At 35.7% G+C, this 14,661-nt stretch overlaps 1 protein-coding gene across 1 annotated transcript in view; it reads left to right on the forward strand.

Annotated features, from left to right (window-relative positions):
• Nucleotides 1-239: 239 nt before the first annotated feature.
• The window catches only part of LOC130797203 (uncharacterized), a 15,216-nt gene continuing 794 nt past the window's right edge, over nt 240-14,661 (forward strand). Inside the window, exons 1-7 of the mRNA XM_057659698.1 lie at nt 240-420; nt 3,065-3,314; nt 4,547-4,670; nt 5,805-6,148; nt 6,950-8,738; nt 9,471-9,718; nt 10,873-10,970. Coding sequence (XP_057515681.1) covers nt 356-420; nt 3,065-3,314; nt 4,547-4,670; nt 5,805-6,148; nt 6,950-8,738; nt 9,471-9,718; nt 10,873-10,944 — 2,892 coding nt within the window. The 5' untranslated portion in view covers nt 240-355 and the 3' untranslated portion in view covers nt 10,945-10,970. The remainder of the gene's footprint in view (nt 421-3,064; nt 3,315-4,546; nt 4,671-5,804; nt 6,149-6,949; nt 8,739-9,470; nt 9,719-10,872; nt 10,971-14,661) is intronic.

Here is a 14,661-nt window from a genome sequence, read left to right on the forward strand (position 1 = left end):
ATTTAGATTAGAGGATGTCAATTCAAGTCTATAAATATATATTGTAATAATCATATACTATCTATATAATAAAGAACAAATCGAGATAAGATTTTCGAAATAAAGAGAATTTTCCGTAAAATCTTCAATTACTTAACTAACTCTATTTCATGATATTTTGGTTCATGTAAACGACAAAATTATAGAATTAAAAAAAAACAATTGTCCATTAATATATGTTGCTTTTAAAAAGGCCAAATAAAAAAAAGAAAAAAAAAACAGGAAAGTTTTCATGCGGTCGTAGTGAACCTAAACCAGCAAAATATTTCCCGACAAGAGAGAGAAAGAGAAAGGGAAAGAAAGAGAGAGACAAGTGATGAGGGAGGAAGTGATTAGCTCCGGTGGTACCAACAACAACCTTGATCCTACTCCGGCTGCCAGGTTTCTTTCTTCTTCATTTTTTCTTTCAGAATTTCATCTCCCTCATCATTTTCGCTCTTTCCTAGGGCTCGATTGAAATTTTCAATTCTGTTTTCGTTCTTAGATTTATTTTTCAGGTGATTAAAAATAGGGCTTTTTCTTTTTACTTGTTGAATTTTATGATTTTTAATTTATTGAGCCCTTTTTGTGGCATTGTTGTCATCCCCGTTGCTCAAGATTTGTTACCCTTTTTTTCTGCTCAACTTAGAGGTTTAAGAAACACTTGGAAAGCTCATTATTGAGCTGAATTTTTTTTTTATATTTTTTTAGTTTTGATTTTTGTAACATTGTATGTTGATATGTAGGATACCTTGATTGTATTTGCTGAAAGTCTTTTTGGGGTGTTTGTACTAGTTTTCCTTGTTTATTGGTTAATTTTTGATTTTCCTGGACAATCAAATGGAATGATTGAATAATTGGACCTTTTTATAAACTTTTAATTATATTTTTTACTGTTCAAGTTTTGTGTTCTGTGTTTTGCGAACAGTAAGTTATCTTTTTGTCAAACTATACCTTTATTCCGGGATCATAAATGGCTTAGTGGTTTAGTAAGCTTGATGAGCCCATACACTAATTGTATGCTGCTGTGTTGTCTTTCCTATATCGGTTGGGCTTACTTGTGTGTTCTTGCATTGCTTTGTTAGTGTTATGATGTGCCTATTGTCAGATATCTATGAGTCTCCAATTGAGAAACCGTGTTTACTTATATTCTACGGGGAGATACTATGATGGCATAATTTAACTGTGCATCTAATTTATAGAGCAGTGTGGTTTTCTTTTACTATTTTCAGCGTGCTTCCACAGTTGATATTGATTGCCTGTGTTTCCTTTTGTGTATATATTTCTCTAGCGTGCGAAGTAAGAACTTAGTTGCTTAGACAACATGGTTTCCTTTGATGTTTTTTTAAAGTTTGTGTTTCGTCAATCAAAGATTTTATCTATCAAATTTATTGGCTTTATAGCATCTCTATAAATTCTCACAAGCTTTTTTTTAGTAAAGAGACGCACTTTGGAGAGTTGTCCTTAGTTCTTTGATGAAGGGTTAAATAATATGGGTTAAGGGTTTAAATAGGGTCATGATGATAGTTTCATTGTACAATTAGGGATTTAAGGGCAGAATTCAATAAATTCTCGTAAAACATCATGCATCCAAACTAGGAACAAGTAAATTTGATCAAAAAAATTAAGCATTGTTTTCAACTATCACAAGAAAATCAAAATCCTAATTATTTACATGTTTAGCTTACAGGAAAAAATATTGTACTTAAATAGTCATGCATCCAAATGGCTTCCACCGCATTAGAGAGGAATTTTAAGCATTGCTCCAGACTCCCAGTAGAGTTTTGTCTTTGTTCATACACTAAAAGGATGTTATTCTTACTTAAAATACATAGTTGCGCTATTATTTCTTGCATGAATACAACATGCAGGAAATCATGGGAACATCCATTACAACATGTAGAAGAGAGATAAAGAACATGCTAGTGTGTTATCATTTTGGACACCTTCCAAAAATCTAAACGATCACTATTCAATACTTGGATACAAGAAACATATTACTGAGTAGTGAGTTAAAAAGCTCAAACTTAGCTCCAATGTAAACAATCCAAAATATACATGAAGTGGAAAACATCTGAAGATGTATCTTTCATTTAATAAGATTTTGAAGGCTTGTACTTCTGGATATAATGTGTATAACCATAGATTACTCTTACAAAAGATGAATGTGATGATCTTTGAAGAGAAAAGAAGAAATTATTAGCGTTACACTTATTTGAGATGGGTTGGTGAGTGAATTTTTCTTCACTTTTGGTAGTAGCAAATGAGCAGAGAGGGAAAAAGCTTGTTGTTGTTTGAGAATAAGCAACCACTCATATATAAAACCACATGCATGGAATTTGCATGTAAGTGTGGAAACGATTTTAAGGCACTTAAAAGTTACACTTAATAAAAATATTTCTCATTATCATGTTATCACAAATTTCTGTTTCTATTTGAATGCTCTTGTTTACATGATGAAATTAATGATATTCATAGCTGGATTTTAGTATATGTGATTCTTTAGATCTCTGTTGCTTGTGTAAATATGCCTCACATCTCATGTCCTTGGCACTTCTCTTATGCAAGCCTGCACTTTAAGACTTATCTGGTCATGGTGTTCATGATTCTTTAGACATGTTGACAAGATAGTGACCAATATATAGTTTCTTGAATTCCTATGAGATCATGTTGAAAGCCAGTGACTATGCTCATCATGTAGAAATGTCCATCAAATTCTGTGTTGTAATGCGCAATACAAGTGCATGGAGGAAAGGTCGATTCTCATCACATAAATAGTGTATGATCAAGTTAGTTCTGAGTGTACTTCTAAAACCAATGATATAAAATTTCTATATATGATCTTAGCCAGATAAAGGTTTATGAAAATTTCATTTAAATAGCATATTGAATGGCTGGCTAATAGTGCTTTGGACCTCTAAATCGTCCCTTGTGTCTCGCATATTATTTCTCTTTACACTGTTGCTTTGTATCCATTTTGAATTTATGTCTATTATATGTGTTGAGTAAAGTAATCTCAATGTTACTGTATGCTATATCTTATCAGTTCGGTGGGTGCATCATCACCAGCAGTTCCTCCAAATTTTGGCGGTGTGGATTGGTCAGGTCATGGCCCAGGTTCTAAGACAGGCTCCCTATCGGGCGCTGGAACACAACCTCTTTGGACTTCTTTGAGCACTAGTGCTGGTGGCTCTGCACTTGGATCATCACAACCTTCATGCAGACCTTGGGAAAGAGGAGATCTACTCCGGCGCCTTGCTACATTTAAGCCAGGAAATTGGTTTGGGAAACCTAAGGTTTGAAATATCTGTAACTAGGAGTTTGTGGTGGATGTTAGATACTTCTTTCTTATCATGCACCATTATGTGATGTTTTGAAGTCTTAACTTTTCTAGATTCTGTTTGACTGCTAGATTTTACCCAGATTTGAAAAGTAATACGATCCAAAAGGAAAAAAAAATACTAAATTTGTTAGGGAATTTTTAAAGTTTCATGTTTTGATGTGTTATGGGGCTGATACTTGGTCAGCTGCCTTTTGATATTGTAACAATACCCATTTTCATATAGGAAACATTTTCATCATAAATCCCAAGTTTGGGGTTTTAACCATATTAATCACAAGCTTATTTTATTTGTGAATATTCTAATGCCGTTTCCTAATTTGTATTAGTGAGCAACCTTGTAACGGTCACACTACTTTCGCGGTATGGTTTTGTGGTTATCACTTCACATGATCTATATTGGACTGCCTCAAAAATCTTTACAATTCGCATCGTGTAATTTGCACTATGATTGGTGTAATATTTTTTGCGAATATGAGGTTATGCAGTAATCATGCAAATTAAAGTGTTAATGGGTATTGCCTATTTAAAAAATCATTGGCCAATGAGTCACAAAATGCCCAAGTTAATGTGTAGTAATAGTAGTAAACTTCTCTAGAATTTGTGTACAATTGTTAGGATTATTACTAAGCTTTCATTTGGCATATCAACTTTCTTAAGAGTTAAACTTATCTAGAATTAGTTTATAAATGTGAGGACTGTTAGTGAGGTGCCAGGTGGTATATCAACTTGCTTTAGACATTTGAATTAATTGTCTTGGGCTTAATTATGGAAGACACTCAATCACGACATTAATCTTGTTAGTTTTTCCTAGGAAAAAAGAAAACTAAAGATTACTTTTTTGAGTTGGTGACGATATATACCATCCGTAATTTGGTTAACTCCCAAGTGTATTTTTTTTTCGTCTCATCAATCGTTTAGGCATTACTGCACTGGATGATGATATATTTGGTGATGAGGTTAACTAGATTGTTACTTTTTAAAATCAACATATATTTGGTTGTGATAAGTTTTGTTTGAAGGAGGAGACCCTAAAGGTGTAAACCATGTAAACTGGTTCACCACTTGTCATGTTTGTTTGATAAAGACTTTCATAGTGGATTATCCTGCTATAGATTCATCTTGTGGTACACAGTGTTTGTTGTAGTGAGGTGTTGGCGATTTTAAATGACATTTTTTTAAGTGCAGGCTGCTAGTTCATTAGCTTGTGCCCGTAGAGGATGGGTAAATGTTGGCGCTGATAAAATTGATTGTGAGTCATGTGGTGCGAACCTGAAATATGTTGCTAAAGCTGGCTGGACGTCTTCTGAAGGTGATCTATCGTATGGTTTAGCTGGCTTTGTATTTTGTTGATATTACAATTGGTTTTTTTATTCTATCAAGTCTTAACATATACTTAGTTGCTTACTGCTTTTTTAATCGAATATATCTATACCCAAAGAAGCAGTGTATGCTTTTACCAATTTGCCAATGTTAGTAGGCAGTATTTGTATGTGGGATTATGATATTAATTGGTGGTAGGGTTGATACCGGAAGAAAATAGAGAATATTTAGCTGTGATTCCTTAGCCAGAAAGGAATATGAAGCAATTAAATGAAAACTTTCCAAAAAGGAATAAGTTAAATCTTTCTTAAAACAGTATCTTAAATTATTGTCATCAGAAAAATGTGAGAACTATATAATACCACACTATTTCTTGATGTCATCATGGTTAAGTTTTATGAGGTAAAACTAGGGAGAACTTTTGAAATTTGTGAGAACTATGGAGTTACCACACTATAAATTGCTATTTAACTCACCCTGCCTTCCTTAAAATCAGAAAAGATGAAAGAAAAATTTGCTTGAGCTGCTGTGAATCTCCTACTATATTGCATGTTGGCTAGTATCCTCTAAGATGATAGGATGATAAAAATATCTGACAAAGGGAGACACTGGATTAAAATGATCTTGGCAAAAAATCAAGATCCTTGCGCCTATACTTTTGAAATGTTATTTGGTAAAATGCTTTGTTTACTTGGATTTTGTATGAATTAGGTTGAGTACTGCAGTGAATATAGGTTTGTTGACCAACAAACCAATTTAATCATTATTTGACACATAAAATATTTGTTCTGGATATAGCCAGGGCCTTGATCAATCTATATCTGCAACTTTACTGTGGAGTTATTTTTTCCATCGGCAACAGGAAGTAGATTGATTTGTTGCCTATCATATCTTTGGCATACTATTGTCCAAATGCAAATCAAAATTTGTGCGGATTTAATGGTATACTAAATATAATATGGATTAAGGCTTTGACATTGTTGTATGCATCTCTAGGTTTGCTAAATATAACACATATAATGCAACAGCCACTCTTTATTGTGATTTTTTGAGAGTCACATTCTTGTGTTTTGCCTAAATCAAAATTTGTCATAACCTGCTATGTTCTATTTTCTTAATGTAGCTGATGGTGCAGCTGAAGAGTTTTCGAAGCAGCTTGATTTGGGGCACAAAGCAACATGTCCTTGGAGAGGGAATAGCTGTCCAGAAAGCCTAGTACAGTTTCCTCCTACCCCTCCATCAGCTTTGATTGGAGGCTACAAAGATCGGTGTGATGGACTTTTGCAATTTGCTGCTCTACCAGTTGTGGCTGCATCTGCGATTGAGCAGATGCATGCTTCCCGTGGACCACAAATTGATCGTTTTCTTGCTAATTCTCTCAACTTTTTGATTGGGGAGCCAAGCATCAAGATGGAAAATACCTCAGGAGTAGATTCTAGAGAAGAGGCCTATTCATTATATTCTCATGTAAGATATCTGAGATATAGCCTACACCTAGAAAAATATGCAGATTTTGTCCGATTGCGGTAATGGTCGTGATGTCACGGACGTGGCACATCACAGTGTTACTACTCACATTGTGCCTTGTGGACATCGTTGTGTGAAACTTTATCTTGAAAAATTTCTTCTTTATTATAGTATTCAAATTTTTTTAAAGCATATATTTTATTTTAAGTTTATATAGACATTTAAAACCTAACACATTTTTAAAAAAGGATTATAATGGCTAATTTGTTAAAATAACATCTTATGCTGGTTTTTACTACATGATTTTATATCACAAGTTACACAATAGAGCTATGCGGAACGGTAGGCTCAAAATTCGTTACAAAGTGGTTTTTATGTGACGGAACGACCTCACTTGGCCCTCGATTAGCAAGGGCAAAGCGGGCTACCACCCAGGGTCCCAAATTTTTTAGGGTCCAAAAAATTACTTTTTATGTATATAAGTGATATTTTTGACAGAGTAAGTGATATTAATTTGAATTAAACCTAGGTATAACTTATATTTTTTGTTAAGTAATATGAGTTGTTAGTGCTTTTTTTATAAAGTAGTTTAAATGTCAACAATAAAAAACAAAAGGTGTATTATATTATTCGTTACGCCTTAAGTTTATAGGGGCCCTTTTTTTTTCTTTTTCTCTGGGGCCCAAAAATGAACGGGACAGGCCTGCGACCTCATTTTTATTGCATGAGCCCAGATGCATTGACAACATATGGTCTACTACTTGTTTCCTTAAACTTTCTTACTGGCTTATTATTTTGTAGGCACAAAAGCTCATTGCTTTGTGTGGATGGGAACCGAGATGGCTTCCTGATATCCAAGATTGTGAAGATCATTCTGCTCAGTCTGCTAGAAATGGGTATTCTGTGGGGCCTTCTATGAAATGTGGTCATCCTAATGATGCAGGTCCAAGCAGAAAAGCTTTTTCAAGTACAGCTAAAAAGGATTCTTGCAAGAATGAAGCAATGGGTCCCGAATCAAAATGTGAATCTAGGTCACCATTGCTAGACTGCAGTTTATGTGGTGCTACCGTCAGAATTTGGGACTTCATAACTGTTTCTCGTCCTGTTCGGGTATCCCCCAATGGCATTGAGATCCCAGAAACAAGTAAAAAGATGGTTTTAACTCGTGGTGTGAGTGCAGCCAGTGGAATTAGTGGGTGGGTTGGCACAGATTGCATGGAAAAAGAACAGACTGAATACCATGATGAAGCTGCTACAATTGATGAGGGAAAACTCACGTCAAATACAGTTGTGGATTTGAATCTTACTATGGCTGGTGGTTTGTCATCTGGACATGCTCATGTGCCTGAGGTTTCCCAACATAATCGTGATGCTGACTTAGGGAAAGATCTAATGATCGGGCAACCGTCTAATAGTGAAGTTGGTGATCGTGCTGCTTCTTATGAATCGCGAGGACCAAGTACCCGTAAACGAAGCTTAGAGGAGGGCGGAAGTGCAGTAGATAGACCACTTTTAAGAATGCAACAGGCAGATAGTGTTGAGGGAACAGTTGTGGATCGTGATGGTGATGAGGTTGATGATGGTAAGCAGTATCTAGCTGGGCCCTCGAAGCGTTTTCGTGAGAGCGATGTTTTTGAAAGGTGTGGTTCTTCATTTCGGAGAGATTCATCTGGGGCTGGCCCTAGCAACTCACAAGGCATTGAAATTGAAGTAGATGAAAGAAGAATCGATATATCTCATGGTAATGACCAAGTTCTTCGTTTCCCTGCCAGGGCTGCGACCAGAGACTCAACACATGCATCCTCTGTTATCGCCATGGACACTATTTGTCACAGTGCAGATGATGATTCAATGGAAAGCGTTGAAAATCATCCTGGAGATGTTGATGATATAAACTTTCCTTCTGTAGCAATGGCTAAGAATGCCGATTTGATTGACACTTCAGACCTTAATTATAGTAATCAGGCTCAACAAAGTGTCTGTTTTCAACCAGCTTCTGGCCAGGCTGGTGGAGAAATGGGTGTAAGTAGCACAAATGATGAAGAGGAAGTACTGAACACAGATACTGTTACTGCCCCAGCTAGGGATGGACCTAGTATGGGAATTAGTGGTGGGAGTGTTGGAATGGGTGCTAGTCATGAAGCTGAGATTCATGGGACTGATATGTTTGCTAATAGATCTGACAGTGGTATTGGTGATGTGGAGCCTATAGCTGAAGTTGTTGAAAATCAAGGACAAACTGGTGAGTTTGCCCCTGAACATGGATTTGGAGATGATTTTGTTGAGGGGATGGATAGAGAAGATCCTCATGGAGATAGTCAAGATGTTGTATCACGTTCAATGGGAAGGGCAGATAGTGGCTCAAAAGTTGTTGGTTCGACAAAAGCGGAGTCTGTAGAAAGTGGCGAGAAAAACAGTGAGATGCAAGTTTTAGCTCAAGAAGCCAGCACTCATCCTTCCTTATCTTGCAATGCCATTGTGTATTCAGGCATTGAAGCATCCAAGGAAGAAGTCTCTCAAGGAGGCAAGCAGTCACCTGCTGATGAGGGTGCATACCCCGAGTCAGACTATATAATGGCAAATGGGACGGGTAAGCTGTTTGTTTGACTTCAGTTCTTTATTAATTGCACTTGTAACTGCTTGTTTCATAAATCTTTGTATATGCCAAGGATAAATTATGATAGTTGATTCCTGACTTTACAGTCCTTGAGAAGAGAGTGCTCATCTTCTCACAAAGTTTACAATTTCTACTATTGCTCATCTCAATCAAATTGTTTGATATACACGCGGTTTTATGGGATAAAACTTATTCATATCTAATGTACATGTGATGTTGGCTCTCCATGTAAGCCTAACGTGTAAGCGCTGCAGGCTGATACAATATATGCAATAGTGGCAGTTCAATTAGTGTTTGTGAGTTTCTAGACATTTCAGAGTCTTCAGGCTGGTTTGATTCAGCTTCTCACTAGGGGTTTGGTATGTAGTTGAAGATTTTGGTTTAGTAGCAGTAGTCGCAGGTTGCATGTCACCTTTCTCAGCTGCATCTGCCTGTGTTTTATTTGTTTGGGTTGTATTTCGTTCCCTCTACACTTTTACTTCCCTTTCTCATTTTCATCATGTTGACACTTGACACTGTAATTGAGTAAACCTGATTTTGGTTTGGAAACGTATCCTGGAGATGAAAACAAAACGGTTTTAACGGTCTAATAAGAGTCATCTGGAAAGTGGGGCTCTGTTGGAAGCTGGAGTATTTTCTTTATTGGCCTAATTTCTTGATGACCCTGAACTGATGTGATGCTTTAAATTTTGTTAATACTTGCAGGGCCTCCAAATGGCGATAGTAATTTTGATGGCGCTGAATTTGATCCAATCAAGCACCACAATAGCTTCTGTCCTTGGGTAAATGGTAATGTTGCAGCAGCTGGCTGCAGCACTGGTGCCGGTTCCTCAGCTGCTGCCGTAGCTCTCTGTGGTTGGCAGCTTACCCTTGATGCTCTAGACAATTTTCAATCCTTTGGGCATGTTCCAGCTCAGGCTGTGGAATCTGAGTCAGCAGCTTCACTTTACAAGGTATATCTTCTGGGGTTAATGACATACATTGCTTGCATCGAGTAGCGAAACTCTCTACAATACAAACCAAGCTAACACCTTGAAAGGGATATGGATTCAATCTCTTTGAATTACTCTCAAGGACTTGAAAAATAATATAAATTTTGAGTCAAGTCTTAACTGCAAAGCTTAAAATTCTAATCTCTTAGACATATCTAGCATGAATATCTCCTAATAGTTTAGTGTATTAGTACAATGAGAATAAATCCCAACTCAAAGGTTTGATTTTAGAATATGCAAAAAAATTCCATATTCTAAAATCCACGAAGTATTTGTGAGTTCTTCCATCACAACTTGAACAAATAAGAAAACACACTGAGCTAAAAGCTTTCCAAATAATTCAATGCATTAATCTGAAAATAACAGTACAATAATGCCAAAATCTATGATAATCTACGTCATAGAACTTCCATAATCTTAACTAGCTTAGAATATGGCACCAATTTTCTTTCCTTTATTCGGAAATTTCTCTAAATCAAGTCGTATTTTAACTATGAAGAACTGAAAAAGATTTTGAAATTCAACCTATGGACTCCTAATTCTTATGTGACTCTTAGTATGGTTTAAAAGACCTCTCCCTATTAGCTGAGCAAAAATCACTGCTAGTTTTACAAGTATTTATTTAATAAAAGGTTTTTTAATGAGTTTTCCTACTTTAAATAGGATTTCCCTATACTTGAAAAGCCTATCACTTTGCTGTAGCATTCATGTCAAGTGTGTTGAAGTCCTAGTAATCGCTTGCATACACACGACCATTGATGATTTATTATTGTGCAGTGATGATTTTAGTAAGGAGAGAAACGCCCATCTCATGTCTTTGTTTATGTAGAGAATGCTTCATTGCAAATGTGTCCCTGATCTTGATGCCTTGTATTTTATGAAACTTGTGGTTAATTTCATTTCTGATATGTATAATTGGTTATACATACAATTCTTTCTTTGTTAAGTATCTGGAGTTCCTTGAACATTTCTTTTCATGCTGTGGTATTTGTAATGCAGGTTGGTTTTAGTTACTTCATTGCTGTCTTATTACTGTGGTTTTCTGTACAATAAGTGCTTTAAAGTTTTGTCTATTATAACTTTTTTCTGACATGAGCTGATATATTTTTCTCTAGGATGATCACCTAACCTCTAGTCGTAAACTTTTGGCTCACCATTCCTTCAGCAAAAGCCGGGGACAAAGCTGAAGTTGAATTTCAAATGATATTTGCAGGTAAGCTTTGAATGATCGAGAAAACTGTTGTCTTTGATGTTGTACTCTAGTTTCTTAGGATTTTGTTATTTATTTGTTTAGTGTTTGTGTACATGGTGGTTTTCTTCTGAAATTCCCCTCTCCAAAATGAAAAGAACTCCCTCCCACCCACCCCCCCCCCCCCCCCCCCCCAATAAAAAACAGCTTGATTAGAAATAGACTCAATGTTGATGAAGAATGCAAGCGAGCACTAAGTTATCTAGTGCTTTGGAATTGGAATACCTCAGAAGCATGTCCATAGGGGCTAAAATACATTATTTCGTAACTAGCATATTGCAAAGAAGTAATTAAAGGAACAAAAATGTATGTGATGAAACATACACTTGTTAACTATACTGTAAACATTCATTCTAGAAAAGCATTCAAACAGAAAGAGCAGCTAACAAACGCTTGTCTAGGAAAGAAAAATGGAAGAAAAGGGGGTATTAAAGCAAATGATAAACAATGCGAATGAGGCATGTTTAATTTTAAACTGATCCTATGACTAGACCTAGACCATGAAAAAACCTAAAAGATACGTTGATTGTTTGGTTGTTGAATGCCTTTTACATGCTAGGAGGGTGCCTCATATTTATAGAGAAGGTACTTTGACCAAGACATGACCAGTATATGCTGGCAAGACTCGCTAAGAACCAAAACTGTTTTTGAATTGTGGGGCTTTCATTTTTTTTTTTTCAAGAAAATTTTGATGGAATATTCTAACAATTGGCTGTCTGCTTAAAATAATCAAAGTTATTGGTTGTATCTGAATAATCCCTACTATATATGCTATATGCTCAAAAACGATCTATGATCTAGGAATATTAATTAAATAGGTAATTTGATACCTCTTGCTCTTGTATTGCCAATTTGTAGGGAATCAAATTCCTCTTATTTATGATCCCATAATCTATGTATGATCCTGTGATCTATCCTCAATCCCTTATTCTCTTGCGAGTCAAAATCCAGTCCATAACATCCTTCTTACCTCAACTCGGTAATGTACTCGCTTCAGTTATGGGAGGAACCCCAAATTCCTCAGAAATTATAAAATGTAATAGGAATATTCCCAAAATGACATCACTAGATTGAATCATCTTGCTTGAATCTTTGATTTATTTAGTTGACGCATTTGGGCTATTGACACCGTTCATGTGCTAATATTTACCATGTTATTTTACCATGACATCATGGACTACATAGGTTGATAATTTAAAAAACTTTTTTAATGCACATATTCAAATATCAACCTTTTATAGCTTTTGCTTACCCACATTCAAAGATAATGCTTAAAGGAAGTGTGTTGAACAATGTGCAAGTCTAAATGTTGCTACTAAATAAAGAGGAAGTATTACTCTATGGTTGCATGGTTTGTGCTTATATAGCAATTTGTTGGTTTGGGATGTAATTGAGAATCTAATTAAGTTGATCCTGAACTGCAATGGCAAGAAAATATTATGCGCCTTTCCCCCGCCTAGAAAAAGAATAACATCTTCCTCATCAGTACTCGACTTCCACATATACGCTGTGTGCATCAGTTATCAGTTATATTTAAAATATTAATATACCTGAAACCTAGTTATCTGGCATAACAGAACAGCTTGCCTAACTTGGCTGATGTAGCCAAAATACAAATGGGGCCAACGTCCTTATTTGTATTATGAAAGAGGCAAAGATGAGTCTCTTGCACATTGATCTGATAGAGGAATCAGAGAAAAAGCACGAGAAGAAAAGGAATGCAAATTTGTTCTTTGTAAAGCAAATTTGGATGGAGGGGAGTGGAGGGATTTATCATCAAATTTCATTGCTTCTTTTTATGACTCTCACTACAAGTTCTCTTCTGTTTCTGTTTACAAAACCGGACGAACCATTTCCTTTTGAATTCCTGCAATCCTAACATGTGAGAATTTTTCCTCCTTCCCTTATCTCCTTTTTCCTCGTTATGTATCCAAACCTGTCATGGGTTGAGCCCTGACCGGGTAAGGTGGTCAAAAGAGGTTTCCAATTTTGTACCTTCTGTGAGCATCGATTTTTATTTGCTTAATTCATAGAGAATTTATCTTTCTTTTCTGAAGGATTTTTCGTTGAAGTAGAAATCTGAACGAAAATGTCAAATGAAAATTGCGACATTAGTTGCTTTGCCCGACAAAGTTAGTAATGACAAATTAATATTGGGTAATGACCTCAGAAATTAAATTTTGGTAGTTCGTTTAGCGTACAGATCCTATAACACTCTAATCCGCAATTGCAACATGGGAAGACTTTGTGTGCACAAGTTACTCCAGCTTTCTAAGTGTGAACTGCAGTTTACTTTGGACCCTTGTTGAATGTTTATGGATGGATAGCTTAGTTCTTTGTCGATTAAATGACAATTTGTGGCTATAAAATTTTTAGTTTATGCAAAGGGATCTTGAAATTTATTTAAACCATCTCTGTTGTAGGACCGTCTACACCCTTTGGTGAGTTACAAGATAAGGGTAAGAACAAGTGATGCGAAAAGGGAAGGATAGATATGAGGGTAAATGGGAAAAGGTCTGTTTTAAGCGGAATTTGGATTACTAATGATGAGGAAATGGTTTACTTTTTGGGTTTTTTTTTTTTTTTTTTTTTTTTTTTTTTTTTTTTTTTGTTTTATGAAGTTTGCAAGGAATTAGAAGGGATAGGATAAGAATAATAATCCTATAGACATGCGTTGATTAATAGAAGGAGAAAAGATGACTTGCAATTGAAAGTAAATGAATTTAAAGGATAAGAAATTCACCACCAAAGAATTCAAGTAGAGTTTTGTTTGATGGATGATTTAGAGATGGTTTTGGCTAAACTCAAAAATCACTAAATACGTTGTCTTTAGCAAGTTAAGAGGCTCTTAAAGCACAAGTGTGTATGTCATTTACACAAAGCATAAGAACTTTTGCAAATATAATTCTAATCCAAGAATCACAAGATCAACAAAGGTTTTGAAACACAAAAGTTTCGATTTTCACATATCATAATTCACTACCCTTAAACTATTAAACTATTACATTCTTTCCTATTCATTAGAAATGAGTACAACGATAATCTGATTTGAGTTGGAATTTGGCGCCTAAAGAAACTATAAACTAAATTCCATAACCTCCTTGCACCACTACTTGGGAAGTTAGACAACTTTCAGTTTATAACCACTAATTCATCTAGGATTGATGACTGGGTTAGGCGTGAGTTCCCACTTAACATTCATCAGTTTTTGCATTCCATTTTTTTCACACTAATTATTTATTGAGGCCATTTCACCGTGAGACAACTTCAATTGGGTCAACACAAATTATTTAAAAAAAAACTGCTTTCGATACAAGTGAAAATTTAGATTTCATTTTTTTTATGTTTGTTTATTAATGGGCCTTTTGTATGGACGCGTCTCACGGTGAGACGGTCTCTACTTGTTGTCTTTTTTAAGGGAAGAAAATCAGCAATTGGTTTAAAGACTTGGAGTGGGAAATAAGTATTGTATAACATCCCATCTTACTCTATGTAAACGTATGGCTGTTGGAAGCCTCCTCGTTTTTCCACTCCTTGCATGTGCTTCGGAACTTCCTTGCTCCATTTCTTTAACTTCCTACTAGTTATAACTGTCCATGTTCTTAGAAACCGCCCATGTTGATCCCGTGGTGTGGTTATTATTGCTGTCCCATTC

Source organism: Amaranthus tricolor, chromosome 12 (assembly GCF_026212465.1).
Source record: "Amaranthus tricolor cultivar Red isolate AtriRed21 chromosome 12, ASM2621246v1, whole genome shotgun sequence".
NCBI lineage: Eukaryota > Viridiplantae > Streptophyta > Magnoliopsida > Caryophyllales > Amaranthaceae > Amaranthus > Amaranthus tricolor.